The sequence below is a fragment of the Rhinopithecus roxellana genome, chromosome 11 (assembly GCF_007565055.1).
Source record: "Rhinopithecus roxellana isolate Shanxi Qingling chromosome 11, ASM756505v1, whole genome shotgun sequence".
Classification (NCBI taxonomy): domain Eukaryota; kingdom Metazoa; phylum Chordata; class Mammalia; order Primates; family Cercopithecidae; genus Rhinopithecus; species Rhinopithecus roxellana.
The window spans coordinates 3,077,012-3,099,991 of NC_044559.1; the positions used below are offsets into that span (position 1 = coordinate 3,077,012).

The 22,980-nt window shown below is 45.6% G+C and overlaps 1 protein-coding gene across 5 annotated transcripts in view; it reads left to right on the plus strand.

Annotated features, from left to right (window-relative positions):
* VSTM4 (V-set and transmembrane domain containing 4) overlaps nucleotides 1-22,980 on the plus strand; it is a 138,791-nt gene that overhangs the window by 84,120 nt on the left and 31,691 nt on the right. For 3 of the 5 annotated variants that reach the window (XM_030940066.1, XM_030940071.1, XM_030940067.1), the window contains one exon: nucleotides 8,667-14,032. The exons of 1 other annotated variant lie outside the window; for it this stretch is intronic. In XM_030940066.1, coding sequence (XP_030795926.1) covers nucleotides 8,667-8,792 — 126 coding nt within the window. In that variant the 3' untranslated portion in view covers nucleotides 8,793-14,032. Of the gene's footprint in view, nucleotides 1-2,008; nucleotides 2,064-8,666; nucleotides 14,033-22,980 lie in introns of those variants that run through there. One more of the 5 variants, XM_030940069.1, reaches the window with a different exon arrangement.

Here is a 22,980-nt window from a genome sequence, read left to right on the forward strand (position 1 = left end):
CCAAATAAAATAGCTCTTCCCCATGATTATCACCCTCAAACCGGGGGAAAGGGGGCTTGCATTAGAGGTGGGAGATTCAGCCCAGAGGCTGCTACCTGCTGTTATAGTATCTCATCGTTAGCAGAACAGAAGGCTAGATAGGCCATTGCAAGCTCTGAAACTTGCAAACTCACTTTGTGATGCCCAGAGTCCAGGAAGGTTCATCACTGCATTTTAAACCTTTCCTAATGCTTCTGAGAGGAAGCTGTGCTATGTGAGAATTTAATTTGGCTCAGCAGCCATCCAGGAGCACTTGAGTTCAAGTCTAGGACTGGAAAGTTCCTTAAGCATAAGGAAAAGGTAATTACCGCGCCACTAACACCTAAAACAATGGCTACAAGAAAAAACAGTGCTGACAAGGATGTGGAGCAATGGAAACACTCATGCTTTGCAGGTGGGAGGGCAAAATGGTCCAGCCTGGACAAATAGGCAGTTTCTTACAAAGTTAAACATAACTTACCATGTGGCCTAGCAAACCCACTCCTGGGTATTTACTCTAGAGGCATGAAAACATCACACAAAAACCTATATGTGAATGTTTGTAACTCTATAACCACTAAAAACTTGGAACAACCCACAAGTCATCCAGCAGGTGAGTGGATGGCTGGCTGCAGCATGTGGAATACTCTACCAACAGAGAGGAGCAGACAGTCATTGCTCGCAACAACTGGGATAAATCTTCAGGGAATTATGCTCAGTGAAAAAAAGCCAATCCCAGAAGTTAACGCACTGTATGATTCTTTGTACGTCACCTTGTCTAAGAGACAAAACCATAGTGGCAGAAAACAGATCTGTGGTTGCCAGGGGTCAGGGCTGGAGGGAAGGTGGGACTGCAGTGGGGTGGCATGCAGGGGTGATGGAACTGTCCTGAGACCTGACTGTGGCAGTGGTTACAGACATCTATACCTGTGCTACAATTCTTAGAACTGAACACCTAAAAAGTCCATTTTACCCATGTAATTTAAAACAAATAAAATGAAACTTTGAGAAACCTCCATTATGTCACCAGAGACACAGCAGGAGGTGTGAGTGGAGCTGTAATCCTAGGACTGAGTCTGTGGACATATGTTGGTGAACATGCCTGCAGCGTGGGGGGGTCTGGCACACATTTGAGAACATAGCTCAGAAACATGCATGCTTAGACCATTCTCAGATGTTACTTACATAAATGAATGAGTTCATCATTAGTTTGTTGTAAAATGCCTTCCTTCACTGGCCAGCGAGCAGTTCTGTGATGGTGATCATGGTCATTAGAGAGGGTGAGACAGAATCCGAGTAGCTCACTGTGCAGGGTCAGAGGACATCACAGGTGCAATGAGTGGAGGAGAATGTGGCTGCCAATGGCATCAGTGTCAGGGCCTTCAGAGGGCCTGGTGGGTTTTGAAGGAGTAGGGGTCCACCTTGTGTGTGACGGGCAAGAGTTTCATGCGGGGGGGATCAGCTTAAACAGAAACCTATACTCTCCTTCCTTGTTAGAGAAGTTTCAGGGAGGAGCCTGGAAGGAGGACTGAGCCGATCATGTGGCTCTTTTGCATCCATAGCGTAACCCTTGGTACTTTCAGCAGTCACAGGATGTGCAATGTAAAGAAACCCCTTCCCTCAGGGCTTTGCAACCTTTGGCATTCATTGTTAGAGAACCTCTGATATTCAAAGGACAGGTCAGAAACATCTGAGGCAGGTAGCGGCGGGTTCCTCTGGCCAGTCTTCTGGCCCAGTCCTGCCCCTGTCAATACCCACATCCTGAGCCCCACCATCCTCTCCCACCATGGGCTGGGCTCTCATTTTCCACATGGAGGGCAGCAGGCAGCAGGCTGCCACCATGGCTGAGTGGGACCCAGAGATGAAATGCCACCACCTCCCAACATCTGATCACTCTGCTTAGCCCTGGGAGTGTGAATTCCCAAAGCCTTGGTTTATTTTATGTATTTCACTTTATCTTGAAACAGATTGGTTTTTATTTGTGTTTTAGGGGGAGATATCTGGACATAGGCCAGGTCCCTTGCCCGTCTATATGGCACCTTTAGGTAGGTTACAAAAAGGCACCCATCTTAATAGACATATTAAAGAAGAGCTCCCCATCATGGTGGGAACAACTCTGGCTCCACAGAATGTCTTGGGAGAGCTGAGCATGGGGTGAATTTCAACCCTCAGTCACTTAAACCTGGAGACCTTGGGTAGGCCCAGGGCCAGTCCAGTGTGGTTCATTGAGGCAGCAGAGACTAGGCTCCTCGGTCTGTTTTCTCTGCCATCTTGAGCAGGTTGGCTTGGTTTTCATTCATGTTGCCGCTCTGTCTTAAGATCTAGTTTGTTTATCCCTGGAAGAAAGTGAGGCCGTGCCCAGGGAAGTCCGAGCATACAGACCTAGTATGATCGCTTCCCTAGGGCAAGGAGCCTTTCCTCTTGGATTTTTCTGTCTTCTACCTCGAAACCTCAGCCCAGTCTCTTCCTGAGGTGGGGCTGCTTCTGCGTGCCATTTTGTTTCTCCTTACATTCCCAGCATGAAACATGGTAACAAAAGAAAAGTGGCTTCAGAGAGAGCTGCAGAATGGCAGGTGGCACACAGGGCTTGGGGACAGAAACGACCTGACTCTCGGCACTCACAGCCTCTGTGTGTTCAGCTGACTGCAGGATCTGTCTCGGCCCTGGGTTCAGTTCAGAGGGCAGGAATGTCCTGCAGCTGGCCTGTGTGCCAGTCACCTGGCAGCCAGGTGCATTGCTCAGATGGAGGCAGCCACACCTGGCTGGTTTCCCTCTGTTAGCTTCCCTCCCCTGCTGGAGCCAGGTGCCCTTCATACCAGTCAGCATGGCAGCACCTGAGTCCCCAATGCACCCTTTCCAGAAAGCTGGAGGTGGGCATGGGCTGCCAGCACCCCAGCTAGATCTGTTGCAGCCCAGGTCAAGGCCAAGGCCTGGCCATGGCGGGCCAGGCAACTGGGGATGGGAGGCGTGTAGGGGGGCAGGGTACCATGTGAAGAAGTCCTAGAGCCTCTCTCCTCCAGTCCTGCTCCTCACTGAACCAGGGATAAATGTATCAGACCTTTGTCCCCTGCCTTGCCTTGGGGAGGGTGCTCTGCCGCTGACATAGATGCTTTAATCTCTTATATCTTCCCACCCCATCAGGTAGTTCTTCTCATCTCCCCTTCAGGAAGGCTATTTTCTCTTCTTCCATTCTCTTCTGTTCTCACCTTGATTTATGTATTCATTTGCTAGGGCTGCCATAACAAAATACCGCAGTCACACAGTCAGGGCGGCTTAAACAACAGACTTTATTCTCTCACAGTTGTGGAGGCTGGATGTCTGAGCTCAAGGTGCTGGCAGGGTTGGTTTCTCCCAAGGTCTCTCTCTCTCCTTGGCTTGAAGATGCCGCCTTCTCCCTGTGTGGTCTTCCCTCTGTGTGTGTCTGTGTCCGCATCTTCTTAGAAGGACACCAATCAAATTGGATCAGGGCCCATCCTAATGGCCTCATTTTAAGTTAATTACCTCTTTAAAAACCCCATCTGCAAATAGAGTCACGTTCTGAGGTCTTGGGAGTTAGGGCTTCAACATGGGAAATTTGGTGAACGTGATTCAGTCCATAACAACTAATTTCCTAGAATCTGTTCCTTACCTGTCAGAAGATATCCAGGGCTACTTAGTTCACAAAGTTCTTGTTAACTCATGAAGCATTCAGAATGTGCACGTATGCATGCTATTTTAGTTGACCCTAGAGAGGAGGTGATGCCACTGAAACACTGATTTGTTCAGCAGACACATGTTTAGCACCTTTTATGGGGCAGCCGCTGGGCCAAAACATTACGTAGACCTCATTTCAATTTCAATCCTCATAATCATCCAACAAAGTAGGTATTATTATCTCTGAGCTCCAGTGATGGAACTGGCCCAAGGTCACACAGCTAACCTTTAAACTAAGATCCAAATTCCTCCTGCACCCATGATCTGTAGTCAGTCCCAGGACGATAGCCTCGGTCACTCTCCTAGCCTCTTCTCCGTAAACACTTTCATTGATCTGAGAGAAGAATTTCCCTTTATTGCAGATTTCCTTTGATGCATCAGTACTTGCCTGTATCTGACCCCCCATCCCCTCTTGCTCATAGAATCCCCCTCCAGACTTACTTGTGGTTTCTTACTGGCTGGTAGTTTTCTCCCTGGCTGGTAGTTTTCTAATATAAAAAGTGAGACTAAGGGTCCATGAAACAATGGGTTTTAGACGCACAAGATACCAAGCAGCTGAATACAACAAATGCCAGGCCTTTATTTGAGGAATAGAAAGAGAATCTGACCAGGAGTCACCGCAGGTTAGGTGAAAGGGAAAATAAAGTAAAACCAAACAACCCTGGGAGAGAGGAAATGGCCAAGTTGCTTCTCATATATGCAGAAAGTTCTAGGGCTTTTTCTAAAGGATTCTGCCAGGACTTCCCAGCAGCAGTTGGTTCATTCTTGCTGCCTGTTTTCCAGTGATTACAACATCCGGATATAAATGTAAAGCTCGATCCGGGTCTGAGACCTGGAACTCCTCCTTCAGGCAGTTTCCTTGAGATTTTCAATGGAATTTACAGTCGTAAGAGTGTTCGTGAATAGACAGTTCAACACTGTTGAAGCTTCTATCCTGAGTTCCACAATTTGTACTAACACCCCACAACCTTCTGCACTTCCTGCATCCCCCAGAGTAGGGTGGGGGCTTGAAGAGAGTTATTTTGAGGGCCAGTGGCTATAAGGAAATTAACAGAAGTGCTTCCTCATTCATTTTCAGAGATGCTGGGAGTGATTCCCTAGCTTCAATCCAGGTTGTGTTTGTCTACTGAAGATAGCAGTAAACTTGTATCATCTGAAATAAAGGTGGGGCTTTGTAGCAGGCTCCTCATCAGGCTGTGCCCCATTGCAACCACCTGCTTTAACCACTACTTTCTGCTCCTGTCTCTTGGTTTTACCACCAGTTTTTTAGTTTACCTGGTCTTACTGATGTGCCAGAAATTTTCTGTAAGCTTCTCCTCAGATGCACCTTATACCTTCCACTGAAACATTAGTGCAAAGAAAGGTAGTTTGGTGAAAACCAGTGAGGAATATACATTTGCCCCTTTCATGGGCCATTAAGAATTTATTTCCAGTTAAACAAGCTGGGAAATGTAATTAGGCACATGGCTGATGTGATAGCCAAGTCTGCATGCCAGAAAAACAATAGGTTCTTTAAGATGCCAAGGACTGATATTATACATCTTATCTTGGAAACTATACACTTCACAGTTCTGAGCCTCCTGTGAGCTGCCTCATATCTTCAATCAAATTATTATATTCCAGAAATATGCATAAGGGAAATGATTCTACACATTTTATGGTGGGTTGCTGCTTGTAGCAGTAATTGAAGTACCTTTTCCACTTATGAAAGTACTAATTTTATTTGTTTTTATTGCTTTTCTAGATGCAATTATTTATTTAGTGTGCTTTGGCTTTATTAAATTATGTTTACTATAGGAACATCATAAAAATGTATGAAAACAACACATCAGCCAAGCCAGCCTGGTGACCTGTATTGAGAGAGCTAGTGTTATTTTTCATATCCAAACGTAATGGAATAACTTAAGAATAAACAGATAATCTACACTAGAAAACAATGCAATTTCAAGGTAATGTAATAAAACACCTGGACAATATGATTTCATAAATCTTGGTGCTAAAATTTACATGAGTTGAGTTTTGTGGGCTTATTTGAGGACACATGGCATTTCTAAATGGAATCATTATAGTGGGAAATGTAATTAAACCGAAAAGCGAGAACATAAACAGGGTTTTTGTTGCTTGTAAGATATGGATGACTAAGAAGCAATGTAAAGACTTTTGGTGTCAAAAGGCAAGCAGAAGGCTCTCATCCCTATAAATGATCTTAGCTTTGAAATTGAAAAATTGCTAGATGATTTGTCTAGGTCGCTTGGCAGTCGCCTCCAGCAGAGGTGCTGGCTTAAGGAATTCTTTGTAACTCTCCTTGTCTATTACTTCCTGTGCCTTTTAGGGTGCATCATCTCAAAAGAAAAGAAGTGTTTTGCTTTTGGCATTCTTTTTAAGAAACTTAAATTGAATGAAGATGGTTTCGTTGTTTGGAAGTTCCATCAGATAACCAGGAAATAGGCATACAAACTTTTTTAAAAAAGTAAATCAAACAACAACAAAACCAAAGCCAAAACCAAAAAACCCTAAGTCTGACATCCTTATAAAAAGCAGAGGTGCTTAAATGAAAATGACTGTGTGACTTTAAATTCATGACCAACTTTTATTTTTCTAATTATGGATTAAAATTAATTAATGCATTGTTTAAATACGTGTGCCTATTACAAAATCCAAAAGGTAGCAACAAATGTACACAGTGAAGGCTCAGTCTCCCTGCAGCTGTTCAGGTTACTTCCCTAGAAAGAGCTGTGGTTAACATGCTCTCCATTTTCTGAATGAGTGCCAAGAGTTCCCAGGATTTTCTAAGTATGTAAAATATGTACCCACATATTTACTTACATACATGCATACACACGTATTTACACAGGATATGATAGTGAAATATAAAGTACACATATAGCTCCTCCTTCGTTCTTAAAGACTGCACCGTATATTGCGTTATACGAATGCCCCCATCTCCTGCTGATACCTATTTAAGTGTTTATAGTTATTTGCTTGTACCAAGAAAGATTCCCACTCATAGTAAAGGAGAGAACCTCTATGTTTTGTCAATCTTTTTTTTTTTTTTTAATGTTTGGCAACTTGAAAGACAAATAAATGATATCTAAGTGTGACTTTAAGTCTCAGTTTTCTGATTATGAGAGGGTGAGTATCATTTCATCTGTGTCCGAGATGCTTGCATTTTTCTTTCCCATGAACTGCTGGTCCTGTCTGTTGTTCTTTGCTGAATTTGCTAGTGGAAACTTGCTTATTATCTTTGTTGAATTGCAAAGTCCTTTAATATGAGCTGTAAATATTTTCCTCATTTTTTCGGTTGTTTTTTGATTTTTAGAGATGGTTTTGCCATGTGTAGCATGAAAATGTACACACATCTTTTTTTCCATTGCTCCTGGGTTTTGTGTCATATGTTAAAATAATTTCCATACTTGGAGGCTATTTTTAAAAAACTCCCCACCTATTTTCTAGTGCTTTTATAGGTTTATTTTCCACATTAAAATTTTTAATTCATTTGGAATTAACCTGGGGTGAAGAATGATATAAGGATGTGATTTTATTTTTTTTTCTTAAATGGCTGTCCAAGTATTCCAACAGCATCTATTGAAAAATAACTTTTAGGTTTAATTTTTAATATCGCTAGATTTGAATAACCAATTTTTCTTTATTTTAATATTGTTCTTTAATCATGTTAAGAAAATATATGTCTACACCTACTTCATTCAAAAATTGTTTTAAACAAAAATGTGTTTTTAATTGTATTAAGTACCTTTCTAGCATCTATAATCATATGGCTTTTCTCTTTTGATCTATTACTATTATGAATTATATTAATAGACTTTTTGATATCAAACCATCTTTGCATTTCTGGAATAAAATAAACTTGAATATGATTATCTATCTTTTGATATACTTTATTCTCTCTGAGTAAATTTAACTTAAAATTTGTGTTAATAAATGATATCCTCCCTCCCTCCCTCCTTCCCTCCCTTTATTCCTTCCTTCCTTCCTTCATTCCTTCTTCCCTCCTTCTTCCCTCCCTCTTGCCTTCCTTCCTTCTTTTTGATGGTACATTCAGATTTCCTGGAGTTAATGTTTATAATTTCTATTTCTCTGGAACATTATGCATTTTATCCTGTATTTAGAAGTTTTTTCAGTATATTCAGCAAACTAGTCTTGTTTAAAAATTTTTAAACTTCCTTCATTTAGCTTATATCTCTTATTTTTATTTTATTCACTTATGTTTTTTTCCTTTTTATCTTGATTAATTTATTTTTCAGTTTATCTGTTTTACTGGTGATTTATGCAGTCTGGGTTTATTTCTATGAAGTTCTTCCTTCTGCTGTTCTTTATTTTGTTCCTCTTTTTCTAACTCCTTGAGTTGGAGGCCTGACCCACTTAATTCATGTTGTTTAGCATAAGTATTTCAGGCCATGGTTTTCTCCCAGCACTGCTTCAAACTTAGGCTTTAGGTTCTGGCAAGGAATATTTTCCTTAGCATTATTTTCAAGATATTTTGAAATTATAGTTTTATACTAAGTCATTTACAAAAATTTCTAGGTGGTGGCATTCTAGTTTTGTTATTAATTTTTAGAATTTTTTTTGTTTCTATCTCCACCTTTTTATTTCCCTTTTGGTCAGAAACCATTAGATACATTGTTTTTGCTCTTCGGCATTAAAGTTTTCTTTTAGCCTTGTGTTTAGTCATTTTTTTGTGAGTGTTTCATGTTAACTTGAAAGCAAATCACAGGATATCACTGCAGGACATAGTGTTCTATAGAAGACAATCAGATCTATCTTATTAATTATGTTATTGGATACTATGTAGCCTCTTAAATTTCTTGTGCACTTATCCCTCTCTGAATCCCAAGATGCTATGAACATGCATGCTTGATGAATGAATGTGTGATGTAGAACTCCTGTGGTCAGCTAGAATTGTGTTTTGTTTTGTTTTCTTTTCTTTTCTTTTATAGCCAAAGATCGCTGAGGAAAACTTAACCTATGCCGAGCTGGAGCTGATCAAACCCCACCAGGCTGCCAAAGGCGCCCCCACCAGCACTGTCTACGCCCAGATCCTCTTCGAGGAGAACAAGCTGTAGCACCGCATCCTCCTCCAAGGTTCTATTTAATGCCTGCCACCCAGTGATTTATGAAGCCTTGGAGACAAAGCCCTTATTTCTATATTTTCACTCGTGCCTTCTGAGTGGTGGGGAGCCCCCTTTTCAGCCACGTTCTGGGTGCCTTCGAAGAGGTACAAGGCTGCTCTCCCCAAAAGAATAGGGGCCACAGATCTTGACAGATCTCCCAGGACAAGATGTGCCTGGGCCTGAGCCCTGAGCGTAAGGACTCTGATCCTGAGAGCAGCCAAAGAGATTTTCTGCTGAGCCAAACCCCTTCACATTTTCTTCCTCTTTCCCTAGGTTTTCTTTAAAATCGTTTTTAAATCTTAATTTTACTCTCTACTCTTCCTGTATCTGTGATACAAGCTCATAGTATATAGCTAGAGGAAATACCATTATGGACCCAACTGTAAGATGGCACATATGTTGGTTTTCCAAGGATCAGATGGCATTGCCAGCACCGTCTGATTGCCAGCACCGCCTGAGATGACATCTCTTGTTATAAATAGATGCACTGACCCTGAAGATTAAGGCCAGAGGGGCAGACTGACTAGAAGTATAAGGTCTGTCTCTGAATGCCATGGTGCCCACCTATGAGACCCTGAGGTCGCAGGACAAGAAGAACACCATTCTAGAGGGCTTTCATCCCTTTGGCAAAGTGGACCTGCAGTGATAGAGAAATGTACTCTCTGAGAAGTGCTTACTCACCCTTTTCCAAAGGAGCAGAGGTGTTGGCCATCAGGAGCCACACTGGAGCGCATGGGCCTCTTCACTGTGTGCCAAGCTCAGTCACCTCTGATTCAGCACTTGAGGGTGTCTGCTGCTGGGTGCCCTCGGGGTAGGAGAATGGGAAGTACACGCCAAGCTGGAAAGTGTATTCTGAAGACCTTCCTCTTGCCAAATGCCTTGCCCGTTGCAACCTTGTGTGTGAATTCTAATGGGTTTGAATGGGGGTCAGGGGTGCATGGGGAAGTTGTTCTGTGGACCTGTGGGACACAGGAATCTTGGACTCACTGGCAGAGAATCCATTCTGGAAGCATCATCCTGTCAACTGCATCGTTGAGGACATTTCTTGATGTGTGAGTGTAGTCTGGGTGGCTATTTACTGCACACTATAGGAATCGTTTGACTATGTAGTGGACCATTTGTATATGATAAATTATCTATTTTAAACACAGCTGGGATATGAGTTGTGCCCTCTATATAGCTGTGTGAACCTGACTGAGTTTCTTATCGCCTAATAATCTCAGACTCCATGTTTGTGTAAAGATGACTTAACTTCCCATAGAATTCTTGAGTGTAAAATGGGGTAATGAATCTTGCCAGGTTCTAGAAACTGTAAATTGCTACATAAATGCTCTGTGCTGACATTCATGCTAAGCCAGTCTGCATTTTCAAAATGAAAATTTCTTCACTATTTAAGGCTTTCATTGCAATAACTTTAAAAAGCAAATATTTGTCCACCAACTTAGCCCTACAGTAATGTTCCCGAAGACTCATGAAAGTTTATGGTTGATTGGAAAGGATCCAAATTGGAAGCAGATATTGATTTTCTGGGAGCAAACCGGTCTGCCTTTACAAAGTGGAAGTTCACCCTCTGTGGATGACACACCTGTGTCTCCTTCCTCCCTCTCTGCCAGATCTCAAAGGCAGTGAATAAACCATGCAGCTTTTGAGGAAGAAAGACCAATTTGGAAGAACTCACTAGAACTGCTCTGAGCATCTCTTTGGGAGGGGAGGATATATGGTTAGCACACCATTTATATCATAATTATCACAGGGAGTTTTAATTTTATCATGGCAGTGTTCTGACAGATGTATAGTGTTTTGAGGGCAGAGGATGATCTCCTAATTTGCCCAAAGAGCCTAATGGGTTAGTGGGGCCCTGGGGGTGCCAAATGGGAAGGAGAGGGGGCACATGAAAAGGAAATGGTGGGAAGAGGACAACGGGCCAGGGGGTAATATCTTCCCAGGCCCCTTAGGCCTCTGCAGAATGGAAATGGACTTCAGTCACCCCCAAACCCACGCACTTAAATCCAAGGAGAGCTTAGGGTTATTATACATGGACAGGAACACATTCTACCAAGAACACAGGCTCTTGAGAGCTGGGAGCTCCCAGTTAGAGTCGAACCAATCACTGTTGTAGATTGAATCCAGCCTCTTTCTCCCAAACTGTGGTCATCACTGCACGAATCCACACTAAGGTGTGTGAATGGGGACCTGCAGTTTATCTCCTCCTACTGAAAATGCTGCCCAGGGGAATCTTGGAAGCTATGGACAGCATCCAGGCAGAGCTTGTCCCACTGTTATCTCCCGAAGCAAGCGCCAAAGCTATGCTCAGAACTGGAGGCCATGGATGACTTGTATCTGGTGATTGTTTGAGAGGATATATTGACATTATTGCCATAGTAAGCTTAAAAAATGTGCCCACTCATTCATTCTTTATCCGTGGACCACTAATCATGCATTGTCATTTCCAAAGATAAGGGGAAAGATATCACATATCGTTGAAATATAAATTAGGGAAAGTTCGTCAAATTTGTTTTTACTATAAGGCATCAAAGGTAGAAACTATATATGAGTAATTTTCAAAAGGGACCATTGCTTATATGTTTAAATGAAGCTAAAACAAGTATGAACCCATTGCTTAGAGTGCAGTGGTTTCTTTCAGGCAGAGAGCAGATGCTCTCAGATTTGGTGGTGAGTTTTGGCCTCGGCATGGTTGGCATGGAGTTATCACAGGAAGCCGGGAGGTATGAAGGGGCATCCACCTGGGTGAAACTGTCCTGCCAAGCCAAAGCCCCAAGGCCTGCCCTGAAGCAGCTGTAGTGGAGCAGAGGCCTGGGACTCCTTAGAGTCACCTCTTTACGAATGTACCGCCACTCTGTTAGCTCACGGGGAAAATCAGGAAAAACCAGGCCTCCCACCTCCTGACCCTTGTGAAAGTGAAGACAACATGGGGCATTTAGAAAATACATTTTTAATGTATGATAATATGGGCTGGCCCACACAGCAATAAGCCCAAAGACCCCCTCGCTTTGGGGATTATCCATGGCCCTGCTCGTCACAACCTCTGATATGCATGACTGTAACCTAGGCTGAGCCCACAATGGAGCTCATGCCAGAAATGGTCCCAAGCATGCATGTGGCCCCCTAGGATAATCAAAATCCTGGGGAGAAAGAAATCATTTTTGCCTTGGGCAGTGAAGCTGGAATGACACAAATCTATCTGTTGCCACATCTCCTGCCTAGTGGAGAAGCCTTGGAAGGCAACAGACACTGAGCAAGAAGCAGGGAGGAGAATGTCCTGGAAGGGCAGGACTCCACCCCGAGTCCCTAACATCCCCAGACTCTTCTCTTCCATAAACTCTCTAATTACCCTGCTGTTTAAATCCTGGTTTTGGTCAAGCCAGTCAGGTTGCATACAGAATTTGAATACAGTATGCATCAAAGTTGCTTCCCAGAACAGGAAGCAAAACAAACAAAAGAAAACACACTGATATCAGTACCCAGGGTGCCCAATTAGGGCACACCCAGTGGCTGCATTGCAGCCTGTGAGCTCCTGCTGAACTGTGTGCCCTGCTGCTTGAGTGGGCCCCACCCTGGGCTTCTCAATGGAGAGCTTTCGATGGGGGACTCCAGGACTGATGCTCTCCCTAAAGAAGGGAGGCCTCAGGTTTGGAGAGGGACACCGCCAGGACCAGAGGAGGACTGAGGGGCGCTGGCACCAACAGGTGGAAGGGAACAGCATAGTAACACAGAAGAGTCATGCCAAATGCATGCTGGAGGGAGTCTTTTTGTGTCAACCTAAAACTTAGGCTGGCTTCCATGTGGAACATGACATCTTTCCAGTATCTCTTATCCAGGAGACTGCAGTAAGACCCAGGTGACCCAGCTCTGTGTCATTTGGAGCCCATTACAAGGTGAGGCAGCCACATGGTGGGGACATTGACCCCACCCCAGACCACACTCCCATCTCCATACATAGGATAGAAACTGTTCATCAGGAAGGAAAACCAAACAGAAATTCATGGTCTAGGGGCGGGGTCTGCATTGCACATGGCCATGCTGGGCTGGAGTGGCCGTGGGGTGTCCAGATAGATGGGCACGTAGACTAGTGCTTTCTCAACCTTAATGCATGCACAAATCATCGAGATCTTATTAAAATGTAGATCCTGGCTGGGCACGGTGGCTCACGCTTGTAATTGCAGCACTTTGGGAGGCCAAGGCGGGTGGATCACGAGGTCAGGAGATCGAGACCATCCTGGCTAACACAGTGAAACCCTGTCTCTACTAAAAATACACACACACAAAAAATGAACCAGGCATAGTGGCAGGCGCCTGTAGTCCCAGCTACTCGGAGGCTGAGGCAGGAGAATGGTGTGAACCCAGGAAGTGGAGCTTGCAGTGAGCCGAGATCGCGCCACTGCACTCCAGCCGGGGGACAGGGTGAGACTCCTCAAAAAAAAAAAAAAGATCCTGGCTCAGGAGGTCTGGGATAGGACCTGGGATTCTGAGTTGCTAACAAGCTCCCAGGGATATTTATGCTTCTGGTCCCTAAACCACACTTTGAGTGGCAAGGATGTAAACTGTTAGAAATATGGATCTGGTGCTCATTGTAGGAAAGGGGCTGTCTTCAGGGCATAGGTCACAACCGAAGCCCTGACAGTGGGCAAGATTCCCAGGGAGAGGCTGCTCGTGCACTGAAGAGGGGAAGGGCTGGTCCTGAGCGGTGGGGAGCACCCATGCTGGCAGGTACGCAGCAGGTGAGAAGATCCAGATCCAGGTGGAGATCAGAGGACAGTGACAGTCACAGCAGCAGGGGAGAGCCAGGAGAAAGCTGCGCTTGGGGGTCTCTCAAAGGAAGAAGGGCTCTGCGGTGTGAACTCTGCAGAGGGCAGGAGAATAGAGGTTGAGCCTTTGCTCATTCTGAATTAATTGATTACTCATTTTTAAAAGTGCTTTCTTTGGGAAAAAAGCATTCCCCAGTGCACAAGGCTAACAGACATGGGCGCTGAGCTGTGTCTGATCTGCTGAGTGTGTTTTCCCCAAAGTAATCCTCATCTTCTCAAGGGGTGGGGATGGACAAGACTCTTCCTGAACACACAGTGTGGTGGGGAAGGGTGGCTGTGGAAGTTTTCTGCTCCTTCTGTTGTCACGGGTGAAAGACGACTTGGTGCCCAATTTCTAATAAACACAACGCTATTAGCGTCACTCCAGTTTAGTGTCTGATTGTTAAATGTTAATGTACTGCACTCTACAGTCTTAAATATAATTAGAGATGTTTACAGCTTTGGTTAAATGCACATTGTTCTTCCACATTAAACTTTATTACAAGTGTCCTCTATCAGCAACGAGGAGAAAGCTCATTAGTAGGTGGTCTGTATCGGGTTCTGGGCCGTGCTAAAGGAATCAGCCTTCTGTTTTCCTTTATGACAGCTTTCTAGATGCTGGGAGCAGCCAGGGTGATTACTTCCTGTATATGTGTACAATTAGTACCTCAGACTCCTGAGTCTACGGATGGATCTCAGAGAAGCCAACATCACCCAGGAATTTTTATGCAGACATTTGTGTTGTGTGTGTGAGGGTCTGATGTTCTCTTCAGTTTTCTAAAAGGGGTCTGTGGTCCACAAAAGATGGAGACTTTAGAGAGGGTCCTAAACCAGTGTCCTGCCCACAATGCCCACAATAGACCCAGAGAACATCATGAGGAAGCTAGGCAAACTAAGGAGATGGAAAGGTACCTGCCAGCCTGGCGACCTCCCCGCCTGGCAACCTTCCAGGCATTCTAACCCTAAAACTGCTCCTTGCACTAAGCTCTGGCTCCAGGAAGCCTCTCTGCTCCCACCCTCACTCCTGTTGGCTGGAGGGACCCTGACCTCTTGCAGGGCTGATCTTTGATTCAGCTAAGGATTGGGGCTACCCAATCCTCCCCTTTTTGGGATCTCCTCCATCTCTTTTCTCCCTCAGTCCATGTGTGGGTTCCCAGGTTCTCACAGTACCCCAGTTCTGAGTGCCCTGTGACTGCACTCCAGCCCATTTCAGAGTCAGTTTGGAATTCCTTAAAATGTTGTAACTGAAATCGGGTTCTCCTGCTCACTGCTTGGAAGCCAAACTTGAGAGACAAGATTTGGTGGAAGGAAAAGCAGGCTTATTCAAGAGCTGGCAGCCTGAGGAGCTGGCAGACTAGTGTTGTAGAGACCATCTCAAGTCAGTACAAATTCTAGGCTCTTTTTATGTTAAAAACATGACCAACAACTGCTAACATCTGGGCACCAGCGAGGGTCCAGGAAGTTGGAAACTCCTTTGTCCTTGGTCAGATCACAAAGCTCCTATAAACCTTCAACGAAACATAGTTGTTACATACTTCTCCTTTAATCCCAGAGTTAGTTTCAAAAACTACATGATTACTGTTTTTGCATTTTATCTCAGTGCCCTAAAATTATCCTCGCCTACGTGCAGGGATGGGTAAGGGCTCCCTTAATTGACAATGGAGTTAGTCGTGTTAGTTCTTTTGCTCTTCCATTCTTACAATGTCTTGTTTCTGCTTCTCTTCATTCTTCCACCTCATCAGGATTCATTTCTAGTTTCCTTGGGGTTCTCCTTCACCATGTAAAGCCCTCATCTTTTTTGCATCTTCAACTTCTCCTTCCATCTCCAAAATGACAAGCGTTTCTCAACCTGCACAGACCCCTCGCAAGCCACCATTCTCCTCTGGTTCCTTCTCTCCACAGCCTGGAGTCTACACTGTTTGCTCCCTGCTGTCTGCCTCTTGCCTCTCACCCTCTGCTGGCTACCTTTGCTCCCCCTCCCCTGAACTCAGCTCTGCCCAAGCCCTCTGGGGTTCGCTGCTGACCATGTGTTCTCTTGCAGAGAATGTCTTATTTCCGATCACCATTCAGCTGTATCCCAAGGACCCCACCTCCACAGCCCCCGTGCAGCCCTCTCCTGAGCTCCACGTCCATCCATGACCTCCCCTCTTGCAGCTCCCTCATGACTCTTGGAAGTACACACCCAATACTGAATGCATCAGACCACCCTGCACCCCTCGATACCCAGCTATCTTGGTTAGGGTTCTGCCGCTCGCCCCATGGCTAAAGCTGCAAATCTAGCATTGGAGATATGGGCCACCACCAGCAGCAGCAGAATCACTGCTGACTTGTTGAAAATATCAGGTGCCTGGCACCGTGCCAAGTACGTTTTCTGTCTTATCTCATTAAGCCAATGGTACTCTACCCCAGTTTGCAGATGAAGAAGCAGAAGAGCTCAGCTAGTGGGCCCAGGATGGCGGAGCTGGAGCCCTCCTCTCTCCTGTCCATCTCCCCTGCATTCCGGCACCTCCCCGTCTTCGCCATTCGCACAGCTCCTGCTTCCCGTCAGCGCCGATCACCTCTCTCATGGACCACTACTCTGACCCCTGACCTGTTCCCTGCCATTTAACCCATGCTCTGACATGCAGACTGGCTGAGTCACCCCTGCCCGACATCCTGCCCTGACTGCCCTCAGGATGCCCATCACCTCAAGGAGTAGCAATGCCCCTCATACCTGGTTCCCGCCTACCTTTCTGGTTGTACCTCTTGCGGTTTCCCCTCTGTGCTGTTGACCCAGGCCTTGGTGGCTGTGAGCTGCCACCTTGGAAGCCCAGCCCAGTGTGGTGTGGAGCTTCATGGTTGCAAGAGTAGGCCTGTGCTGGGCGTGAGCGTGTCCCATGGCAGTGGCAGCAGTGGCCATGATCACAGCCCATGGTGCTCTGTGAGCAGGCCTTGGGACTGGTGAGATCCCCGCGGGCAGCCAGCCACCCAGCCCTGTCTTCAGCAGCATCTGGAACTGGAGGAGCAGGAAGCCCAGGTGGGGTCCCATGCTCTCCCAACCCCCATCACCACCGACACAGCTGCTGGTTGTGATGGCAGCCCCTGTGGCAGCACAGACCTGGCAAGTTCAATGGGAAGTGCCTCAGCCCTAGAGAGGCAAGCAGCAGGTGAGCATAACAAGGACTGACCCCAGGGATACCTAGGAAGACACCTTCTGGGCATTCTTTGACGTGTTAATGGAGGGACAATCAAAGAAAGGGCAGGACCAGCTCTGGTGAGGGAGTGGGGCTCAGGAGACCCTGTGCAGTGTCAGATATTATCTCTGCCCCAAGGTAGCAGTGCAGGCCTTCCCAGGCGCCAGAAGATGGTGACTTGGTTTCTAGGAACATGGCCTCTCTATAGAATGTCCTCACTAAAAGAGACACTAGAGGTTGTCTACTTAAACTCCCCTTCTGTTCCCCACTGTTTACACAAAAGATCACGATTTAAAGGAGAGTTTAGGTCACAGAGATCCAGGGTGGACGTCAGGATCTGGACTCAGGCTTTCTCTGCCCCTTCCATAGTTCCTCATGCCCTGGCTCTTGTCTGTGGCCTCCTCGCCCAACCCTGGAGGACAGCCGAGGCCCAGCCTTCTCCAGCAGGGCTGGATGGGAGGATTCAGTGGAAGGTGGCAGCTGGGTGCCTCCCGCCGAAAGAAGCAGGCTCAGCCATTCCGGGGGTGGGAACTGTCTCCTAGATAAGCTTAGCTTGCTCAAGGGACGTTTCAGAGCTCAGCGTCAGTTCCATAAATCTTTGCTGAGCTCCTACTATGTCAGACACTGAATTTACACAGTATTCATGTGTTCACCTAGAAGCAATAGGCAAAACATCCTATGATGGTTACTGTTGCCAGAGTATCTTCTGTTTGCCAGACATGGTGCCAGGGACTGCATGGCAGCCCTGAAAGGCAGGTGGCATCATTGCTACTGGATAGCTCTGAGAAATGAGGTTCAGGGTCATCATAAGAGATTTGCCAAAGGCCACACTCTTAGTTGCAGAGCTGGATTCAAACTCAGAGTTTCCCAGTATCAATCCTGTGTTCTTCCTATTATGGCATAGGAAAAATGAGTTATATCAGAACCAAAAGAGATTCTGGTATAAGAACTTAATGAGAATTAATCCCAAGGTGCCCAGGAAACTGAAAGGAGGAAAGAGTTAGGACAGACTCTCTGGAGGAAGTGTCTGTCTGAGTTGAGCCCTGGTGGAGGGGCAAGAATCTGCCAGGAGCAGAGGGCGGGAACCTTCCTGGACTACAAAGACCAGCCACCCTGATCAGGGAGTGGGACTCTTCTGGGAAAGCGGGCCTCTTCTGGGGAAGTGCTAGGTCCCAAAGAGCAGGAGCATCTGGCCCCTTGGTGGCCAGCCCACCTCAGGGACTGTAATAAACAGGAGATTGTACATTAGCAACTGTCTCCATCTTTACTCAGATATCTGGAATCAACCGTGGGGATAATAATTTGCATATAGATGCCCAATCTGTCAAAATAAAACAAATAGAAGCCAGAAGTAACTGGGCCCTCCAGCCCCCTTCACTGGGGATGAGTGTGTGAAGAATGCCTGGATTTAGCAAGGTCTTAAGGTACAGAACTATTCTCTGCAATAAATCTTTCTGTTCTTTTTGCTGCACCATAGGCATACCAGAGTATCCTTTTCACTGTAGCATGTATTCTAACTCCTAAATGGCTTCAGTTTCCTCATCCTGGAACAAGACTAACTTGTGAGCTGGTTGGGAGAGACAGTGTGAAGCCACCGGAGCCCTCTTCGCTTGTTCACTACTTGAAATCCCTTTGGTCCATCTCAGTTCCCAATGTACAATCTCCTGTTTATTTCCAGCTGACCATTGACAGCATGTGACTGGCTGGAAGAGATGTCAATGAGGTTATTCACCCAGAGTTTGGAACTTCTTGAGTTAACAGACATGGTTGTGCAGAGACGCACTGTTTTCTTGACCCCTCAACCCTGGAGGCTTCTCCTGTCTATCTCAATCTGGACAGCAACCATGCTACTTGGGGCTGACACCACCTTCTGGGGGCAATTCCTGAAAACCTGCAGAGAGCCTTGGCTTCCACCTGTTCTTCACATGCACCTGCCCTCCATCATAGCTCTGTCATAGCTTAGCTGGGTTTGTTGTTGTTGTTGTTTTGTGTCTCCTCTGCATTCTTGCACATTCTCTTCCTAATCCAACCTTGCTCCAATCTCTCTCTGTTTTCATTTCATTCTCTGCCTCTCCCTGTCTCATTATTCTATTTGCAAGTAAAACGATAATGTGTGTCACATGCAGGTTGTAAACTAACCGAGCGTTCCAAGCTGTGCTCTCTGGCTTGGGCACCAGACTCAGGACTGGATTTCCCAGAAGGGACTTGGTGTGTGGAGTTGTCACGCCGTTTGCTTTCTCTTGCTGCAGCTATGGCTTTTCTCACTGTAGTGTGACCATTGGCTTTAGGGTCAGAAGCTCTGGTCCAAGACTCGAGTCTGTTTTCCATGGCTCTGTGTCTTTGAGAAGCCATTTGAGCTCTCTGACTTGCAGTGTCCTCATTTGAAAAGTGGCTAGGGCCAACAGGACTTAAACAGTCACCTTCCCATCTGGAACAAATCTGTATCCAGGGCAGAGGGCAGTGTTGGGTGAGGATGTTGCAGGGACATGGAGGGCTGTGCCCCAGAGCCGAGCTGTCGCATAGTCCTGGAGCTGGGAGTGGTCATGCTGGGAGGTAGAGAGCCCAGGGCTGGCTCCCTCATCAGCTTGCTCTCACCATGCCCTGGAGATAAAACCCTCTGCTAATGTCATATGACCTGTGTGAACACATGGAGCACTGTGCCCATCACAGAGGCCGTTCCACAAGGGTCAGCTCCCATCATTGCCGGGGACCTTCCCTGACACTGGCAATCAGTCCCCAGCTCCTAGCAGGGCTTATCTGGCAGGGTCTTCCTTCCTTATACTGTTCTTTGGAGAACAAGGTCATTAACAGATGGCTTTCTCCTCTCCTGGGGACAGTGAGGGCAGGCCCTGCCAGCTGGGTCACCACACTATCCCTGCTGCCTGTCACAGAGCTACTACCTCACATTGCTTCTCAATACTTAGAAATACAACCAACTGCGGAGAAGGACTGGGAAGGTGCTTTGAAAACTGAAAAAACAAAAACAAAAACCACAACCCGCAAGGCAGGAATTTCTTTTTTTTTCCCCTACAGATTTTGTTTCTAACTAAAGGCATCCAAATTCTCTACCCCAAACCACCACATTGTCCAGAGCTTCCACAACTCAGCACAAAAAAAAAAAAAGACACACACACACACACAAAACACATGGCTATATTTATCCTGTTGGCAGCCCCCTCTGCCAGTTTCCATCAAAGACCAGCCTGAAATAACATGCTTGTCTGGGGGTGGTGACATGGCTGAGGTGGCTGGCGGCACCCTCTGCTGTGGTGGGGCCAGGGTGGCCTTGATGGGAATTCTGAGTGTTCACACCTTGGGGCCCTGCAGAGGCTCCTTCTCTGTGAAACAAGAAAGCTGGTGCATTTTTACAGAGAAACACTGGACCACTGTGGACCAGGGAGCCAGCTCAGGGCTAGTTCCACACACTCAGTTCAGCTATCCCCAGCAGCATCTAAAGGCACCCCAGGCCAGGCGTGGTGGCTCATACCTGTAATCTCAGCACTTTGGGATGCCAAGGTGGGTGGTTCACCTGAGGTCAGGAGTTCAAGACCAGCCTGACCAATATGGTGAAACCACATCTCTACTAAAAACACAAAAATTAGCTGTGCATGGTGGCATGCGCCTGTAGTTCCAGATACTCAGGAGGCTGAGGCAAGATAATTGCTTGAACTCAGGAGGTGGAGGCTGCTGTGAGCCAAGATCACCTCACTGCACTCCAGCCTGGGCAACAGAAAGAAAGAAAAATAAATAAATAAATAAATAAATAAATAAATAAATAAATAAATAAAGGCACCCCAGTCAGAAAACCACAGCTAAGATCTTGGATCTGGAAGAAATGTCCTCAGCTTCCTAAAAATAAGCCTGGCCTCAGTATCTAGATAGTTTCAGGCTACTGTGTACAGGCTTGAATTGAGTTTTAAAAAGCAAAAGACAAAATGTTATTTCTCCAGATGCAATCCCAGCTCTGGAGCAAGGTGTGAGAGTCACTTATGTTTGTAAGTTGCTTATAGTTTGCAAAGTGTGTTCCTGGTATATTTATTTTTCCCCTGAATTCAACACATACATATTTTAAGTACTCTCTCTGAGGAATGGACAGGAGTTGGTCTAATTTCAGCACACTCTAGGACTTCCTAGCTATTTAACGAAGGCAGTGGCGTCTCCTGCTGCCTCCTTGTACCCAGACAGGCTCACCCCCTCATGCTGTTCATCCATATCAAGTTGCCTTTCATCCTCCAGTGACGCCACATCACTGTCTGCCCTGCAATCTGTGATGTTCAGTCTCTGTGTTTTCTTCTGAGTAACTGTGTGACTCTGCAGCTCACACACTGACATCTCGAAACAGAAAGAAGTGGAGCTTTTAAACATGCACAAGGCCAAGTCAAACCCATGCAGAACAGATGACCTTGCATCCACCCTCTGAGTGCTCCAGTACACTGCATGTGCCCCTGCAGGGTTGCCCCCACTAGGATGCATTCTCGATTTTTATTTTTTGTTTTTTTGATTGTGGTAAAACTTGTATAACATTTACCATTTTAACTGTTTTCAAGTGTACAGTTCAGTGGCATTAAGTGCATCACATTGCTGTGCAACCACCTCTGCCATCCATCCCAGAATTTCTCCATCATCCCAAACTGAAACTCTGTCCCCATTAACAACTCCTCATCCCCCTCTACTCATCAGCCTCTAGGAACCACCACTCTGCTTTCTGATTCTTTTTAATTTAAGTTCCGGGATGCATGTTCAGGGTGTGCAAGTTTGTGGTACAGGTAAACATGTGCCACGGTGCTTTGCTGCACCGATCAACCCATCACCTAGGTATTAAGCCCTGCATGCATTAGCTATTTATCCTGATGTTCTCCCTCCCCTGCCCCACTGACAGGCCTCATTGTGTGTTCTCCTCCCTGTGTCCATGTGTTCTCATTGTTCAATTCCCACTTATGACTGACAACATGTGGTGTTTGGTTTTCTGTTCCTGTGTTAGTTTGCCGAGGATAATGGCTTCCAGCTTCATCCACATCCCTGTAAAAGACATGGTCTTGTTCCTTTTTATGGCTGCGTAGTATTCCAGTGGTGTATATGTGCCACATTTTCTTTATCCAGTTTATCATTGACAGGCATTTGGGTTGATTCCAGGTCTTTGCTATTGTGAATAGTGCTGCAGTGAACATATGCGTGTGTGTATCTCTATAATAGAATGATTTTGTTTTTACACATTTGCCTATTCCAAGTACCTCATAGTAGTGAAATCATATGGGATTTATCTTTTTGTGCCTGGCTTATTATTTCACTTAGTATAATGTCCTCCAGGTTCATCTGTGTTGTAGCATGCATCAGAATCTCCTTCCTGTATAAGGCTAAATAATATTCCATTGGATGTATAACCACATTTTGTGCATCCATGTATTTGTGGATGGATGCTTGGGTTGTTTCTGCTGTTGGCTGTTGTGAATAGTGAGGCTATGAACATGGGTGTGAAGGACCTTTTTGAGTCCCTGCTTTCAAAGGGTGTGTGTTTCCTAAGAGTCATTTCGTCGTCATGCAGCACATGGCCTCTTGTAGACCCAGTGCCCTATAAATGCAAGGGGACTTCAAAAAGTTCATGGGAAAATTGAATATATGTGTGTGTGTGTGTGTGTGTGTGTGTGTGTGTATGTGTGTGTGTGTGTGTGTGAAAAATTTTATTTTTCAAAATAAACTTCATCAACATCAAGACACTTTTGTAAATGGTGATACCAGCCATTTAGTCCATCCTTAAAGAAATGAAGATCCCAGGAGTTTAGCCATGTCAGTGCGGTCTTTTTTACCTTATTAAATGAAAATAAATGGATGCGCTTTACATATGTTTTAAGATTGGGAAAGAAAAAGAAGTCAGAAGGAGCCCAATCACGGCCTAATGATTTCCATCGAAGCTGTCACAAAATTGCTTTTGTTTGATGAGAGGAATGAGCAGGAGGTCTGCTGTGGTGGCAAAGGACTCCCTGGGAAGCTTTCCCGGGTGTTTTTCTGCCAAAGTTTCATCTAGCTTTCTCTAAACACTCTCATAATCAGCAGATGTTATTGTTCTTTGGCCCTCTAGAAAGTCAACAAGCAAAATGCCTTGAGCAGCCCACAGAACTGTTGCCATGACCTTTCCTCCTGACCCGTCCACTGTTGCTGTGACTG